Here is a 17,435-nt window from a genome sequence, read left to right on the forward strand (position 1 = left end):
ACCCAAGAATTATTAGGTAGGAAGAATCATTAGGACCATTCAGGGCAAGTAGGAGAAAGAAGTCATTGACAGGTATAAGATTATAGACTTGATATTTGCTGTGTGATATTTGATGTGTGTTTAAAGACAAAATGGGGAGGTTAGAAGGAAGTGTTGGATTAAGAGTGTGAGCCTTTTACTCCTGAGGAGACATCCTAAGGAAAAAAAGAAATATAAGATTTGGCAAGGCAAAGAAGATAGATGAAAAGATAGATGAATTAGTACATAAACAAATTAATTCAAAATCTATCTGAGTGCCAAATATTATGGATTTATTGCAGTGCAAGCAGATCCATGATGGTGGCTCTAGAATTTCTATTAAAATGAAGCTTGGGTGTAGCAATCTGGTTAGAATAATGGGTGGAGAAGGGTCAGGGAAGGGAAGAGGATTTGTTTTGACTGTGCAATTTCTTAGAACTTTAGATCAGATTCAGAAAATACCAAAGAACTGGGAGGAGCATTGATTGAGATTGTGGCTGGAACTAATTCCCCTCCCGCTAACCCTCAACTCAGGCACAGCAGAGGTATGTAGCCAAACAATAGTAAATTAACGAGATACTTGTTTTTACGGATCTTTGTACCGAGAGCTACCTCAGGTGGAGGTGGAGGTGGAGGCATTTATTCTCCATGGGGGGGGACAGTAGAGGGAAGGATTTCGTTACAAGCTGTGAATTTATTTGACTCTGTTTCTCACTTGCAAAACTGAGTATCTGTTCTAAACAAACAAGGGAACAACATAGACCTTCCAAGACACAGGAAAGTTAGAGATTCTGACAGACTGTTCAGAACCTAGCTGCAGTCGAGGTAAGGCAGGAAATAAGGTTGACCATGTGCAGGCTTCCTCATTCCAAACACACCGTAAGTGCTGCTTCAGCAGCGCCCAGGGAACGTTCACAGCTTGGCTCCTTCCGCCTCCCTTCATTTTTTTCGTTGAAGAAACACGTTCTGTATCCAGTGCTTGGTGTGGCAGACCCTTTGCTAGGTGCAGATAACGCAGAGAACAAAACACAGCCCAGAACTACGGCACTGATAGTTGTACTGCCTCGGGGTAAGCCCCACGCCTGGAACCGGGAGGCCAGAGTGCAAGGCTGCGGGGGCCTTAAGGTGCCTGTTTTAAAGTGACCACCATCCTGTGTGCTGTGGAGTGTGCTCAGAAGGCAATGAAAAGGGGAGCGACATGTTAATGGTGAGAACTGACTTTCATTAAAAGTTTACTTCATTTCTCCCCTGTAAATTCCCGGCGAAGACCCCACCCTTGCACACCTGGGGCTTAATAGGATGCAGATCCTCGGGAGCCGCCTTGATCTACTGAATCACAATGTCTAAGGGCGGGGCTCAGAAATCAGCAGGTTAGTCAAGGAATATCTTCAGGCCATTGTTATGTACAACTAAAACTCGAGAACCTTGGCCTCTCACCTAGTTTTCTTTTTTACTTGAAGTAGGTACTATTACCACCCCTATTTTACGGAGGCGGAAATTGAGCCATGGAAAGTTTGATGAACTTGCTAAGGTCACACTGAACGAGGACTGGAATCTACACCAATCTAGACGCAGGTCTGTCTTAGTCGTAAACATCGCAGTACAATGAGCTCCTCTTGCTAAATGATTTGTTGCTAATACTTCAACAAGCATTAAATCGGAGTTTGAAAACAGTCGGAAGGTCCGTTAAATTTAGTCTGGTGAATTAGGGAGATTCACTAACATTTTGAATTTCAAGTCCCTCTCTGATTAAATTCAGGCCGAAATACCTCCCGCCCCGCAAGGTGTGACCCAAACAGCGGGGTGGGGCAGCAGGCGGGTAAGGTAGCGATCGATGACTTCGGCGCGCCGCTGCCAGTTGGGTCTGTTCGACCTTCTCCCGCCAGGCCTGCCGACTCTCGCGCGCTCCTGGGCCCGCCCCTCCCGCCATCTTAGTCTAGGAAGGTGCGGGCTGCACGCGTGAGTAAACAGTCCCAGACGGGAAAGTCGAGGCTTGGCCGCGTCCGGGAGGTGCAGGACAGCGGCGGAGAGGACGCAGTTCTGATTTTCATACGTGGGGGTAAATATAGGGGTCACCGTGCTAGGCCGCGCTGAATCCTCAGTCGGGCGCCACCTCCGCCCCCTCGCGGTGTGACGCCTCTGATACACAGCTTCTCCCGCCCCACGCCGGTCTCCTCCCCCTGTTGAAAGCTGCCCGGGAAAGTGGTGGCGGGAGAGGGCCTGGGCCCGAGCGCCGTGGGCCTGGATGCGGGTTGCAAGGCGCAGGAGGAGGTTAGGGGCTAGGGTCAGCGCGCCCGGTGCCAGGGGTATGGACGTGGTCGGTGGGACTGTGAGACCCAGAGCCAGCGCGGGGGTCTGGGGCCCGAAACCACGCTGGGCCGGCGCGGGGCTGCTTCCATCAGTCACTGGATTTTCTCTTTTTTCCGGTCGGTGCTTCAGGATGGCCAAAATGACGGCCTCGGATGAGAGTCTCCTCGCGCCGCTCTTGGAGACTTTGGAAGATCACTCTGCCTCCTATGGAGAGCAGACCGACGCTTACCTTACTCTGACAAGGTGAAGCTCTTTGGGAGTGGGGAGGGGCGTTCGGGTGGTTCCTGGGGAGGAGAACATCGTTGCGGGGGGCAGGCCAAACGGGTTCGTGTACTCTAGAAGTCTGGCAGCTGTGAGGACGGCGGGCTCGCGGGCGAACGCGGAGGGTGGGAGTGTGTGCTTGCTGGGCGGCGTTCCCGGCTGCTGCCGCAGTGCCGGAGGTGTGCGTTCGGAATGAGGAAGCCCGCTCCGGTGTCTTGCAATCGAAGAATTAAAAAAAGTTTGGTTGGAAGTGGGCAGGCTGGAGGAGTGGTTTTCAGTGTAAGTCGCTTATGTATTGGGACAGTGTGGCAACCCAGAATTGGTTTTTTAATCGAGAGCAGTAACCCGAGTTTTATTTTAATTGCAAACGCTTAATAATATTTTGCCCCTGCAAAACATTGAGTTTTCTGTAGTGACTGGGAAATTGCGTGGAGAGGATAAAAAAAAGGTACAGAACGATAAAGATTTAGTAAGTTTGTAAGTGGGGATAGGTTTCTCTGTCCAAACTTGTTTATTGTCGATGCAAAAGTAAATCTGAGGATTTTTTTTTTTTTTTTGCGCTTCAGATGTATAGTGCATTCCGTCCTTAAGTAGCTTAAGCAGTAGGTCAAGTTAATTTGCTAGAATTCTAACAAACTTTGAAAAGATTATACAGGTATTTTAGGGAGTGGTTATACTTTTTTTATGCCTACTATTAGCATAAACTTGTGTTATTTCTGCTTTTAAGTCGTATTACTGGAGAAGATGGAAAAGAAGTCGTTATAGAAATTGAGAACAAACTTCCTCGGCTATACGAAGTTTTACAGGTATGTGTCTGTTGTTTATTAAATAGCTTTTTATTTGTGGGAGAAAAGTTTTGCAAATTTACTCATAAAAACTTTGAATTTAAATAAAAGCAGATTATAGCACTACTTGAGATTTACAGTGTATCAAGTACCTAATTACCTTACAGTTTTCTCTAATGTAATCTAACTCCTGTCCCAGTGAGGTTACTCTTTAATCCCTACTTTGCGGAAGAAATTGGTTTAATTTGCCTAAAGTTGCCCAAGGCCATTTGAATCCAAAAACCTTTGCTCTTAAAAGCAGTGATCAGATTATTTTATCTGTCTTAACCTCTGTTTTGTAGGAATGTACTCATAAATGATTCTGTCATTTTGTTTTTGGTCAATTTTTTATCTTCTCACATCCTTAATTTTTGCTACTCTTGCCTGATTAAACACAATTATTAAGGTTATCATTATTGCTTGATTATAGGAAGGTGGTATAGTTTAACCACAAACTGAGGGCCTATGTCCTTGTCCTCATTTGAATACACTGGTTTTGTGACCTTCCTAACACTTTAACTTTTAATTTTCTTGTCTTTAGAATTAAGAGGTTGAACTCAATCTCCAAAGTTCCTTTGAGTTCTTAATTTTATCCTGTTTTTGTGTTTTTAAATAGAAATATCCTATCAAGATATTCATGGTGTATTTTAGCATGATTTCTGGCTGAACGTTGAGGCATTTGAGGTATCTATCGCCTACCTTTTGAACGTTCCAATATAGTCATTGGTGCTGTTCATGTAAGCAAGAACTTAACTTTTATTGTGGAGTAATTAGTTCAATACATTACTAGTATTAGTGTAGTAATATTATTTATTAACCCATTTTCCTTCATTGTCACGTACCACATTCCAGCAGTATAATCATGCTCTGCATAATGATATTTTGGTCAACAGCTTACACCAAAAGGATATACAGCAGTGGTTCCATAAGATTATAATGGAACTGAAGAATTCCTATTGCTTCAGATTGCCTAGTGACATTGTAGGCCTCAGCGTAACAGCTCAATGCGTTATTCTCGTGTTATAAACAAATCTGTGCTGCCTGTTGTAGGAAAGAATAGTACATACAATTATGCACAGTACATACTACTTGATAATAAATGACTATGTTACTGGTATATGTATTTACTATACTTTTTATCATTATTTTGGGGCATACTTTTTCTACTTAATAAAAAAAGTTTGGTATAAAACTTATCCTGGCAGCAGCCTTATAGATCTTGTAGTTAACCACGTCTCTTGATTGCATCATCTTCTTTTGTGCTTGATTTAATCTCAGGTTTCATATGGTAACATACTGTAGAGGCTTTTAAGCCTAGGAGCACAATAGGCTGTACCACATAGCCTAGGCATGTATTAGGCTACACCATCTAGGTTTGTGTAAGTATACTCTATGTTGTTCGCACAATGACAGAGTTGTCTAATGGTGCATATGTTGCATTTCACAACATATCGCTGTTAAGTGGCATGAGACAATGTATTTGGTATGAAAACATGCCTCTTCATGTATTTGGTATTTGACAGCGTAGAGGGTCAGGAACTGAATTGCATGCGTTTTGAGTAAAAGTGCAATGTTTGTAGATAGGTTTTATAACTAAAATGCCTGATGAACAATTAACAGTTGACTTTAACAATGCAGAGGTTAGAGGTACCAACGCCTTCCCCCTTGCAGAAAAAAAATATGACTTCTGACTCCTCTAAAACTTAACTCTCTGTAGAAGTACCTGAGTGATTACAATCAACAGGTTTGTGTGTGAATTACTAAGCACTAAAATATATTTGAGTTCCTTCAGAACAGGAATCATACTGAGTGAAATGTGCTATTTAGAATTCTGCTAGTATTTTCATGAACCGACAACATTCTTGAAGATGAGACATACCACTTCTAAGAAACCCTTTCAGTCAATATGTGTTTAATAAAAGTTTATTGCAGACACATGCCAACTATTATCCAGGAGATGTAGAAGTAGCTCTCAAAGTCTTAGGTGTATTAGCCTTTGTGTATTTGTAGTTGACTGAATAGATGTCTTTAATATCCCTTATGCCCAAGGCTTTGGTTTTTGTGTCATTTTGTTTGATTAATTATAAATGGATATCCCAGGGAAGTGCCTGTTGATATATTTACTACTAACATTTATTCTTCCTGCTCAAGAGTAACAAATAGCAGAAGACTCCTAGGATACCTGATTCAAAGAAATGGGGGGATTTGAACATAAATCACTTTGGAATAGGAAAGTACCAAGAAAGACAGGGTTTCAATTAATAGGGTTGGAGAATATATTTGACAAGTTTGGGATTTCATAGCTTTTACATACATAATATGGGTTGGGCTTTGAATTCCAGGTGGATATGGATTCAAATTCTGACTTTAAAGTGTAGGGATTTTTTTTTTAAGATTGAAATGTTTAAAACTCCTAGCAGTAAGTGCTACACTTCAACCCCTCCCTCCTCTTAGAGGTGCAGCTCCTCTTTAATGCTAGGATTTCAGCTTTTGTGTTTGAGTCTTTTGCTTTCCCTTTGTAGAAGGGCCTTGCTCCTATTTATTTCTCGTCCAGTGGCTTTAGCATTTCTTTCTTCACTTTCAGGTGTGCAGAGATGTTCTTTATCTTTTAAGAAAAATGTTCTTTTTTAGTTGATCTTAACTACTTTACCTTTATCTTTGCTATGCTGTATACATGGCCTCTGGATCTTATTTCATCTACTTTCAAAGATTTGTTGATTGTATTAAAATGTGATTTTGCTTTTCAGTCAAATTTTGCTCTCTAAACATTGATTCACAGTTGTACTCACTTGTAACAAGTATTTTGTGTTTTTTTTTATTTGTTTGTTTTTGTAGGCTCACATTTCCAGTCAAAATTCAGAGCTTAGTTGTGCTGCTCTACAGGCCTTGGGATTTTGCTTATATAATCCCAAAATTACCTCAGGACTATCAGGTAGTTAAATTTATTATGACAATATTTTGAAGTTTATAAGTATATGCTTTTGACATTATTACAAATACTGTTATCTCTGTTAGATATATAACATAGTTTAGACTTTGCTTTTGAGAAATGTTTAGATTATCATTGGAAAGTTTCTTTTTCTTAGACATAGCCTTTTGATAATGGTAAAATTTGCTCTAAAAGAAAATAAGCCTATTTATAATACTTGCTATGGGAACTGAACATTCTCCTTTCTAAAACAGTTATCTGCTTTGGAAGTTAATAATGTAAGAAGTTAATAAAGAAAACATTTTTTTTAAACTTTTATTTATTTTGTCCTAGCTGAAATAAATGACCATCTAAATTATTAACTCCTGACCTGGCTGGTATAGCTTAGTAGATTGAGCATCAGCCTGCAAACCAGAGGGTAGCCCGCAAACCAAAGGTTCTATTCCCAGTCTGGGCACATGCCGGGGCTGTGGGCCAGGTCACAGGTATGGGGCATGCGAGAGACAACCACACTGATGCTTCTCTCTCTCTTTCTCCCTCCCTTCCCCTCTCTCTAAAAATAAATAAAATCTTAAAAAAAAACTTTAAAAAAGTAAAACTTTATTATTTCTAGAGAGAGGGGGAAAGAGTGAGAGAAACACTGATATGTGAGAGAAACATCCATTGGTTGCCTCTCGTACACCCCCCAACCCAGGCATGTGCCCTGACCAGGAATCAAACTGGCACCCTTTTGGTTTGTATTATTACTCTGAACCCACTGAACCATACCAGCCAGGGCGGGAGTTGTTAATTTAGATAGTCATTTATTTTCTAAAAGCATATACAGTAAAGGATATGCTTAATTAAAAAGTTTTTACATAGTGGTAAGTGGGATGATTTAGAACTAAAAGTGGTAATGAAACATAAGATTGACCTGATGCTTTCTAAGTTTTCAACTAATCTCAATCGTTGCTCTAAAGTTAGTAGTTTCCCATGGTAAAGGAAATGTAGGAGATGATCTTCAGAGAAGGGAAATCAGGAATAGGGAAGGAAGACATTAGAAAGTTGTTATCATCTGTTTTCTGAGGAAAAGTTTCTGCCCTATTTTATATACAGGACAGGGCAAAAGTAGGTTTACAGTTTGTAAGAAAAATAATATAGTAATAAATAATAAACTTTTCACATGCTCATAACTGTAAACCTAATTTTGGCCCACACCGTGTAGAAACATTAGCAAAGCAAAGTAGGGATTGTTCATTTTGGAGCACAGATGTACAGTTACTAACATCTTGTCAAAAATTATCTTGTATGTTCACATCTACTAGTGACACCTATAAAGTTATTTTAATTGCAAAAATTAGTCTGATTTAGAATCTACTGTTTTCTCTACATATGCCCTCCCATCTTACTTATTTTTGTGTTTTGGGAAGGAAAGTTTGATATCAGTATTGTTTCTCTGGTCCTTCTCTTTGGATATGGATTTAATTTATTAACCAAAGAATATATTTTTCTCTTTTTGTATTTGACATTTTAAAGGATGAAAACTATTCCACATAATTAAAACTGCTTGTTTTTTCAGAGAAAAATATTCAAGAACTGCTTTCAAAATTGAATGATTTTGTTATGAGTTCAGACAAAAATGTATGTACTAGGGCACTTTGGGTGATATCCAAGCAGACGTTTCCCACCGAAGTTGTTGGCAAAGTAGTGAGTATAGTTTTTATATGTCTTCTTAACTATATGCCATTTTAAAAATTCACACTTAACTTCATTTGTATTTATTTTGCTCTATCTTTTAGGTATCCAGTATAATCGATTCATTAGAAGTAGTATTTAATAGAGGAGAGATGCATTCTGCAGTTGTTGATTATGAAGCATTAAATGTCATCATAAGGTATGAATTTGGATGCTCTGCAAATTGGAAGAATAGTTTCAGGAAACTTAGAATTTACTTAAAGGGACTTGAATTTGAGTTAGACATTAAAAGAAGGCAATGGCCTCTAGACTAAAAGTTTCAAGAAAAAAAGGTAACAGAAAGAAGAAGGAAGTAGATGTGCTTCAGTAGATTTCTTTGTTTTTACTGAGATAGTCTTAAAAATAAAGTCTTGGTTGGGCTGCCATTGCTAATAACATAATTTTGGGTTTAAAAATTATTTCTGTTAAAGCTTTTGCAAGAGTTTAAAACATAATGTAGACTCCCAAGCGAGGTATAGAGGGTATTTAGAATGTCATTAACAGTGCCTAGCAGGAGATGGGAGAACAAGAAAATACCCTGCTTTCTTCCTACCTGTCCCTGCTCTTCTCTTTGTAATGGACATGTTATCAGCACAGACTTTGTTGATAAGCTTTGTCTTATCTCCGTTTTAAAGTTTGTTTTTTTAATAATTGAGCTATTTGCTCTAACCACTGAAGTGTTCTGATGCCCTGATCGATGCTCACATATCACAGTTCTCTGCCTGTCCTATAAGAATGTTGAGTTGAATTACATAAAAATAATTAGTGTTTAAAATTTTTTAAAGAAAAAATATGTTCTTATTTTTAAAATTTATAAGAATAATACTGAAATCTAAAAATTGGCAAGTAAAAATTAGACCTTTTTGTGTGTGTGCATATATGTACATAATCTAAAACTAACAGACTATACTATTATTCTGTGTGTTGCTTATTTTTCTGGTAGTTAAGGCATAAATGGTGAGGTCAAACTAAATTATTGTTGATTTCTGTATTATAGGCTAATTGAACAAGCCCCAGTTCAAATGGGAGAAGAGTCAGTCAGGTGGGCAAAACTGGTCATACCTTTAGTTGTTCATTCAGCCCAAAAGGTACATTTGCGCGGAGCGACTGCCTTAGAGATGGGAATGCCATTGTTGCTTCAGAAACAACAAGAAATAGCATCCATCACAGAGCAGCTTATGACTACTGTAAGTATTATTCTGTGTAAGGATTTTTTGAATACTGCATTGTAAGGTTCTGCACCAAGCTTAGGGCTTACATTGGTATAATTGTACTATGATCTAGGAAATTCCTCTTTGAATTAAAACAAAGAATTGCTTAAGTTAGTGTAGGCGTACTGATCCTGCATTGCAATGAGGGGAGCTGTCTATTCAGTATTACTGTGATCCAGGCATTTTACTCCATCCCCAGTGAATGTTGATTAGAAGAGATTGCATTTTGGGAAAAGGGAGAATATTAACTAATTCAGTGCTATTTGGGTTGTTTTAGCATAATCCCAAATTTAATACACATAAATACATCTACTGTGTATCATTTTCTAAAGTTATTTCCCTCAGGCATTAGGTTTTTCAGTCCTTTTTCTTGAAACAAATATTTATTGAGCACCTATTATATAGTGAGTGTTTTAGGCACCGAATGTACCAGTGAACAAAAGGAACTTGGGAAGCTTATTTTTCTAGTGATAGAGATAATAAAGTATATAGTGAACTAAGTAAAGAATGTTAATGGAGAATAGCAGGGGTGAAGGGAGTGTCATTGGAGAGGAAAGGTGAGGTGGGCAGGGTAGAAAAATAATGGGATATTTGAACAGTGATTTCAAGGTGATACAAGAGTTAGCTCTTGGGAGGAACCATGAGAGCAAAAGGCCCTGCTCTGTTGGTTGTGTTCAGTGAACACTAGGCAGTATGATAGCAGAGTTCATAAGAGTGAGGAGTAGGAGATGATTTTAGATACACAGGGCCAAATCACACAGGACTTTGGGGGTCGTTATGAGACTCTGGGTTCTACTGAAAACCGTGTTTGAAGATTTTTGATCTAGGAATGGTGTATGTACTGACTTGGGTTTAAAGGGATCCCTTTGCCTGCGTTGAGAATAGACTACAGGGAATTGAGTAGGAGTGGAGAAACTATTGGTTAGATGTTCTGCATTAATCCAGACAGTGAGGGAGCCTTCCACATTCTAAATACTGGGGTGTTGTTTGTTCACTTTTAAAAGTTGCTTCATAGTAATGTTTGGAGTCTCAACGTATCACTTGTCTTTGCAATTTTTTATTCTAATAAGTTGATTTTTAAGAGCAAATACAAAATTCTTTATGTATTTGAACTAAAATTTTCTCAGATGTCCATTATCCATGAAGCTGTTGATGTATTTTTAAAGTTAGAGTAAGAAGTTGAAACATTGTCATTTGAACTTTTATTAATGATACGCATGCTGAAGTTTTTAGGGGAAAGAATATTGGTAGACAAAAATTAAACTGGATTAATGGAAGCGAGAATGGCCAGATTGATAAGACAAACATAGTAAAATGTTAATGGTTATTTATATTTGTATGGTTATTGTAAAACTCTCAGCTTTGCTATGTGTATGAAAGTTTTCCTGATAAAACTGGGTAAAGTTATTTAGCTGAGACAATCAGCCAATTTGATACTGCGTATTTTTTTCTTTTCCAAGAATCCTTTTGGTAAATATTTTTTCTTTTGTTTGCAGAAATTACTTTCAGAACTCCAAAAGTTATTTATGAGTAAAAATGAGACTTATGTTTTAAAATTATGGCCTTTGTTTGTCAAACTTCTTGGGAAGGTAAGTCTGTGTTTAAAGAACAGTGCACAGTTTTACATGCCAGTCACTTTCATTTCTTTATTTACATGGTAGAGTCAATCCTCATTATCATACCATATATGCAAATACATCGGCCAACTAAAATTTATTTATAAACCCAACATCAGTACTATGCTATATCATTTCCTAAAGTTATTACCAGTGTGTATAACAGACATGCAGAATGGCAAAAAAATTTGAGTTCCCCAGTGCATTTGTTCCCAGCTGACCTTGAATAGGAAAGGTTATGCTTTGCCTTTTTGTTTGAGCTCTCTATATATCCTTTAAATGTCCCTTTTCATAATCCATTTAATGCCACATTTTTTGCATTTTGACCTTTTTCCTGATCATGGAATTTTTTGGTCCTCACCTGAGGACATGCTTATTTATTGATTTTAGAGAAAGGGGGAGAGAGTAGGAGAAGGGAGGTAGAGTGGAGGAAGAGCGAGAGAGAAACATTGGATCTGTTGCCTCTTGCATATGCCTCGACTAGGGATTAAACCTGCAGCCTAGGTATGTGCCCTGACTGGGAATTGAACCCAAGACCTTATGATGTATGGCAGAACACTTTAACCAACTGAGCCACTCAGCCAAGGTGATGATTGCATCTTTTAATGGCCCCCAAGTGTAGTGTTGAAGAGCTGTCTGTGGTTCCTAAGTACAGGAAGACGGCTGTGCCTTATGGAGAAAATAGGGGTGTTAGATAAGCTTTATTCAGGCATCAGTTACAATGCTCCTGGCCAGGAGTTCAGTGTTAGTGAAACAGTGATGCACTCTGCATTAACAGGATTGACAGTGGACTGCATATATGATAGTAGTCCCATAAAATTATACTGGAGCTGAGAATTCCTATTGCCTGATCACAGTCACGTGTTTGTGGTGATATTGGTATCAACAAACCTGCTCTGCCAGTCACATAAAAGTATATCACATAAAACTATGTATGGTACATAATATTTGATGATAATAATAAATGATGATCACTGGTGTAAGTATTATACTAATCATCATTTTAGAATGTATCCTTTCTACTTGTTTAAGAAAAGGTTGCTGTAAAATAGTATGCCATATTACCCTGACAGCAGCCTCATACATCTTGGGCTTACCTCATCTCTTGATTGCATCATTTTCTCTTGTGCTTGATTTAACTTCATGTTTTATGCAGTAGCATGCTGTGTACAGGTCTGTAGTCAAGAAATTGACTGTACCATATAGCCTAAGTGTATAGTCATTGTACCATCTAGGTTTCTGTGAGTGCGCTCTGTAATGTTCACACAATGACAAAATGGCCTGATGTATTTCTTAGAACATACCCCTTTTAAGCATTGTATGATTGTATATTAAGTAAGGTGTCTCTTAAAAAATAAACATAAAACAGGGTTGTGTACTGATTGGTTGAAACAAAGGTGACCAGAGGCTCTCAGGAACCTAACTGCACTTTTCCTAGGCTCAGTATTCCTTAACAGAGTATTCGAAATGACTTAAAGCATAGCTATCTTGAATAATGAGAATTAACTATATGCTCTGTCTATGAGCCAGGTTTCCTTGAGAACAGGGTATATGTTTTTCTTTATTGTGATCAATATAATACTTAAGACCATCCTAAGTGTACAGTTGAGTGGTATTAGATACATTCACAAGTTGTGTAATATCACTGCTATTTATACCCAAAACTTTTTCATTATCCCCAACAAAGACTACTATGTTAATTATTCCCTGTGCATTTCCTGTACCATCCCCTGGTAACTTCTACTTTCTGTCTGTATGGTTTTGCCAATTCTAGGTACTTGATAAAAGTGCAATTCTATAGTATTTGCCCTTCTGTGTTATTTTGCTAATCATCATTTTTTCAAGGTCCAGCCATATAGTACATTAAAATTTCATTCATTTTTAAGGCAGAATAATTATGTGTGTGTATGTACTTCATTTTGTTTATACACTAATTTGTTGATGGATATAGGCCTCTTTTCACCTTTTGGTGATTATGAAAGTTGGTGTGCAGGTATCTGTTGGATTCTCTGTTTACGGTTCTTTCGGATATGTGTATAGGAGTGGATGCTGGGTCATAACGATAATTCTATGTTGAACTAGTTAGAGAAACCTCCAAACTCCTCAGTGGCCGCACCCTTGTACACTCCTACCAATAATGTACAAGGGTTCAAATTTCTCCACATCCTTGTCAAAACTTATTTTTCCACTTTTGGATAATAGCTTTTTTCCTTTTTAACTGGACCATTTTAATGTCTTACAATATGATAATAGTTCTCTCGATAATTGTGGACGTACAAGACTTTTGGGTACAATTCAGAAACATAGTAATGGTGATTTTTCGGACTTGTTTGTAGTCTTCAATAATTATGAGGAGTTTCTTGTGTGAAACAGCTGTCAAGTCAGTGTAATTGATTTATGTGTCCATCGTTTTCAGGATTATTTGGGGCATATTTCCCCTGAATAACTGCCTCATGTCACAAGGCCCAAATTGCCCACATTTCACTTCAGTTGTGGTAGTAATCCCTAACTTGTATATATAGCGGGGATGAGGGATTTCTCTGCACACTATGTATTGACAAGCAAAAGATGACTTTCGCTTATGACTTCCATATGATGTGGGTCTTACTGAAATTATAAGTCCATTGGCTTAAGGAATCTTTTATATTTAGATGGTTTTCAGATATAGCCATTTTCAGTAGCAGACAGCAGAATTTAATAGCCAGCCTCCTTCATACATTTTCCTTTCTCTTTCCTGTTCCAGTAACTTAATATTTCTGTTTCTCCATGGGTTTGAACCTTGGGCAGATGGTCTTTCTTTCTCTTTTCACTTTTATTTTGAAAGTACTCGAAATAAGCTTGGGACTGTCCCGCTGTGTCCAGCAGGACAGGGGAGGTACTGTTTCCTGTGGTCTTTTTATCATTCTTTTGTTTGGTGTTTCTCTTTTCATGCATCTTAATAGTCTTATTTTCTTAACATAATGCCATTTATAGTAGAGCTTAGCCTTCATACCAGTCATGTATGATCTCTTGGAACATTGATGAAACTCAATTTTTCTTTCTCTTTTTCTCATGGTAATCTGAGTAATATCTGTAGCGTTTATGGTGGTAGCTCAGTATGTTCATTTTGTGGCATGGTGAGGACAGCCCACTTGCTTGGCAAAGAAGCCTTAAGTTTTTGAATCTCAGAGATCCAAGAGCCAACTCCACACAACTCAGATGACAGGAAAGCGTTTGTCCATTCTTATTTTTTATTTATATTATTTTTAAATTTTTAATTTATATAGATTTTCCTGTGAAAGTAGTATTTATTTTTTAAATTTTATTTTTCAATTACGGTTTGACATTCAGTATTTTGTATTAGTTCCAGGTGTACAACATAATTGTTAAGACAACCATATACTTTATAAAGTGATCCTGTCCCGTGTTGTCCCCACCCTTGCGACCTGGCACCTGGACCATACATCTTTATTACAGGGTGATCAACTATATTCCCTATGCTGTACTTTACATGCCCAGCCTTTGCCCACTTTTAAATTGGTGATTTCGTTTATGTTAAGTTGTAGTTCTATTTTCTGGATATTAAACTTTTATCAGATACATGATTTGCAAATATTCCCATTCAGTAGTTTGGCTTTGCTTTCTTGATAGGATCCTTTGATGCATAAAAGGTCAATGTGATGAAATGCATGTAATCTAGATAATAAATAGCTGTTACTTGTGCTTTTTGTGTTATATCCATGAAGTTGTTGCCAAATCCAGTGCATTAATCTTTTCCCCTGTGTTTTCTTCTATGAGCTTTATAGTTTTAGTTTGTATATTTTGATCTTTGATCCATTTTGAATTTTTGTATATAAAACAAGGGTCCAGCTTCAGTTTTCATGTGGATATTGAATTTTCCCAGCACTATTTGTTGAATAAACTTTTTCTTACCAGAAGGTCTAGGCATACTTGTGAAACCAATTGACAGTATATGGAAGGGTTTATTTGGGGGCTTCTGTTCCATTACTCTGTTTGTTCTTGTGCCACTACCTTTTTTTTTAATTGATTTAAGAGAGAGAGGGGCATCCATTTATTGTTTTGCTCATTTATACATTTATTGGTTGCTTCTTGAATGGCCCTGACCAGGGATCAAACTTGTAACCTAGGTGTATTAGGACATTGTTCTAACCAACTGAGCTAACAGCTAGGGCACTACCATGTTTTAATTACTATAGTTTTATAGTAAGTTTAGAAGTCAAGTGTGAGTTCTCCAACTTTTTTTTTTCTTTTTACTTTTAGAGGTGAAGGCAGGGAGTAAGAGGGAGAGAAACATTGATATGTGAGAGAAACATTGATTGGTTGCCCCTCACATGCCCCCCCATTGGGGACCTGGCCTGCAACCCAGGCATGTGCCGTGACTGGGAATCAAACTGGCGGCCTCTTGGTTCGCTGGCTAGGCTCAATCCACTGAGCCACACTAGCCAGCCCTCCAACTTTGTTTTTCAAAATTGTTTTGGCTATTTGTGGTTCTTTGCAATTCCATATTGAATTTAAGGATTGGTTTGCTTTGTGCCCTTCGTACCTCCCCGTAAAAGGCTGTTGGAATTTTGATAGAGATTGAGTTGAATCTACATTTCTTTGAGTAGTATTGATATTTTAATGATAGTAGATCTTCCTACCTTTGAGCGTGGGATGGTTTTCTACATATTTAAGTCTAAATTTCTTTCAACAATGCTTTGTAGCTTTTAGTGTACAAGTCTTTATCTTGATTAGATTTATTAAGTATTTAATTCTTTTAGGTGCCATTATAGACCGAATCGCTTTCCTAACTTCCTCTTCAGATTGTTGCTGATATGTAGAACTACAACTGACTTTCAGGTGTTAACCTTGTACTCTTGAGACATTGTTGAACTAATTTCATCAGCTCTAGGGGCTTTCTTGTGAATTCCTTGTGATTGTCTAAGCCAGGTTTTTTTCTGTTATTATTGATAATCTGTTCTGAGTATATGTAGTTTATAGGCACTTTTGACTGTTCATATTTTATCTTTTTTTTAAATCCTCATCCAAGGACATACTTAATTGATTTTAGGAAAGGGAGGGAGAAAGACAGGGAGAGAAACATGGATGTGAGAGAAACATCGATTGGTTGCTTTTCGTAGGTGCCCCATCCAGGGACCGAACCTGCAGCCTAGGCATGTGCCCTGACTGAAGGATCAGATCTCTCACCCTTTGGTTTGTGGGATGATGCCCAACTGAACCATGGTGGCCAGGGCAGTGTTTTATCTTTTTATGTATTTTCTCTTAGGGTACATGTTAACATGTCCTTTATCCATTTTTCCCTTAACCATTTTTCTTGCCTATTTTACTCTATTTGAAAAGTTTGTTCTTATTAGTTTCAGGGTTTAACATTTCTTATTTTTTCATATAGATATACTCCCTTTTTGGTATTATGTTGGTAAAATTGGTACTTCCTGATTTTCTCTAATATTTTAGAAATGCTTTGTGTTACATGGTACATACTTCATGGAGCTTTGTATTCTGTGATCTTGAATTTTGAATGTACATACAGAATTTGGTTCTATTTAAACTTTAAATTCCTAAGACTTTTACATAGTTGAAACTGATTGAAGAATGATACTAGTGCCTTATGTATTGTTTCCATCAGGTAAATAACTTTTGAATGATTTTTCCTTTTTAGACCTTGCATCGAAGCGGGAGTTTCATTAATTCCCTATTACAGCTGGAAGAACTGGGATTTCGTAGTGGAGCACCCATAATTAAAAAAATAGCTTTTATTGCTTGGAAGAGTTTAATAGATAATTTTGCATTAAATCCAGGTAAGTAATATTTTAAAACTTTGAATATTTTTGGTCAAAAAATGAACAAAGTGACAAATACCATTGTGGCTTTCATAATACATGCCAACAGTTTAGTTGACTACTTTGCCTATTTCTCTTTTAATCATCACAATGGACCTGAAATAGTAAATATTGTTACCATTTTGGAGAGATTAAGTAATTTACCAAAGGTCACATGGCCAAAAAGGAAACAATTGTGATTTTTATGTAACAAACATATCAGTGAGTGATGGAGTTAGTAGTAGGTTTACATTAATATATATGTGATTCCTTTTGATTTACCTTGACCTTAACTTCCTATTAGTGAAGGTGTTTGATATGTATATAAGAAAGAATATTTAACCCAGAAGTGAGTCAGTATTAGTACCGACTTAACTGGATAATTTAGTCTTAGGTATAATTGATGCTGTATATTTACCAGGTCTGCTAAGTAATGTTGACTTAATTCTATAATTTTTTTCTGCCAAAGACCATTAACCTTTTTGTTTTTCTTTTAACGTGTTTTATAAGGTGATTATTTGCATTAACCATAATTGCTTTTATTGAAAATATTGGTAAAAGCACATTGCCAGGCTCCAGTTTTAATTGGAAATATCACCTTTTTTTTGTTGTTGTTTATGAACTGTCAGCATGAGATAATGTTTAGAACTAAATGTGTTGAGTGTTACAGCATAAAATAGGAGGGGCTTAAAGAAGATAATGTAAGTCCAGAGCTAGAAAGTTTGTGACTGGTA

The 17,435-nt window shown here is 37.6% G+C and overlaps 1 protein-coding gene across 1 annotated transcript in view; it reads left to right on the forward strand.

Annotated features, from left to right (window-relative positions):
• The first annotated feature begins 2,203 nt into the window (after positions 1 to 2,203).
• The window catches only part of RIF1 (replication timing regulatory factor 1), a 53,187-nt gene continuing 37,955 nt past the window's right edge, over positions 2,204 to 17,435 (forward strand). Inside the window, exons 1-9 of the mRNA XM_054562661.1 lie at positions 2,204 to 2,289; positions 2,458 to 2,571; positions 3,317 to 3,395; positions 6,249 to 6,345; positions 7,901 to 8,028; positions 8,121 to 8,215; positions 9,053 to 9,242; positions 10,763 to 10,855; positions 16,542 to 16,680. Coding sequence (XP_054418636.1) covers positions 2,264 to 2,289; positions 2,458 to 2,571; positions 3,317 to 3,395; positions 6,249 to 6,345; positions 7,901 to 8,028; positions 8,121 to 8,215; positions 9,053 to 9,242; positions 10,763 to 10,855; positions 16,542 to 16,680 — 961 coding nt within the window. The 5' untranslated portion in view covers positions 2,204 to 2,263. The remainder of the gene's footprint in view (positions 2,290 to 2,457; positions 2,572 to 3,316; positions 3,396 to 6,248; positions 6,346 to 7,900; positions 8,029 to 8,120; positions 8,216 to 9,052; positions 9,243 to 10,762; positions 10,856 to 16,541; positions 16,681 to 17,435) is intronic.

Source organism: Pteronotus mesoamericanus, unplaced genomic scaffold, assembly GCF_021234165.1.
Source record: "Pteronotus mesoamericanus isolate MK-2021 breed Mesoamerican mustached bat unplaced genomic scaffold, CSHL_Meso_final scaffold_651, whole genome shotgun sequence".
Lineage (NCBI taxonomy): Eukaryota > Metazoa > Chordata > Mammalia > Chiroptera > Mormoopidae > Pteronotus > Pteronotus mesoamericanus.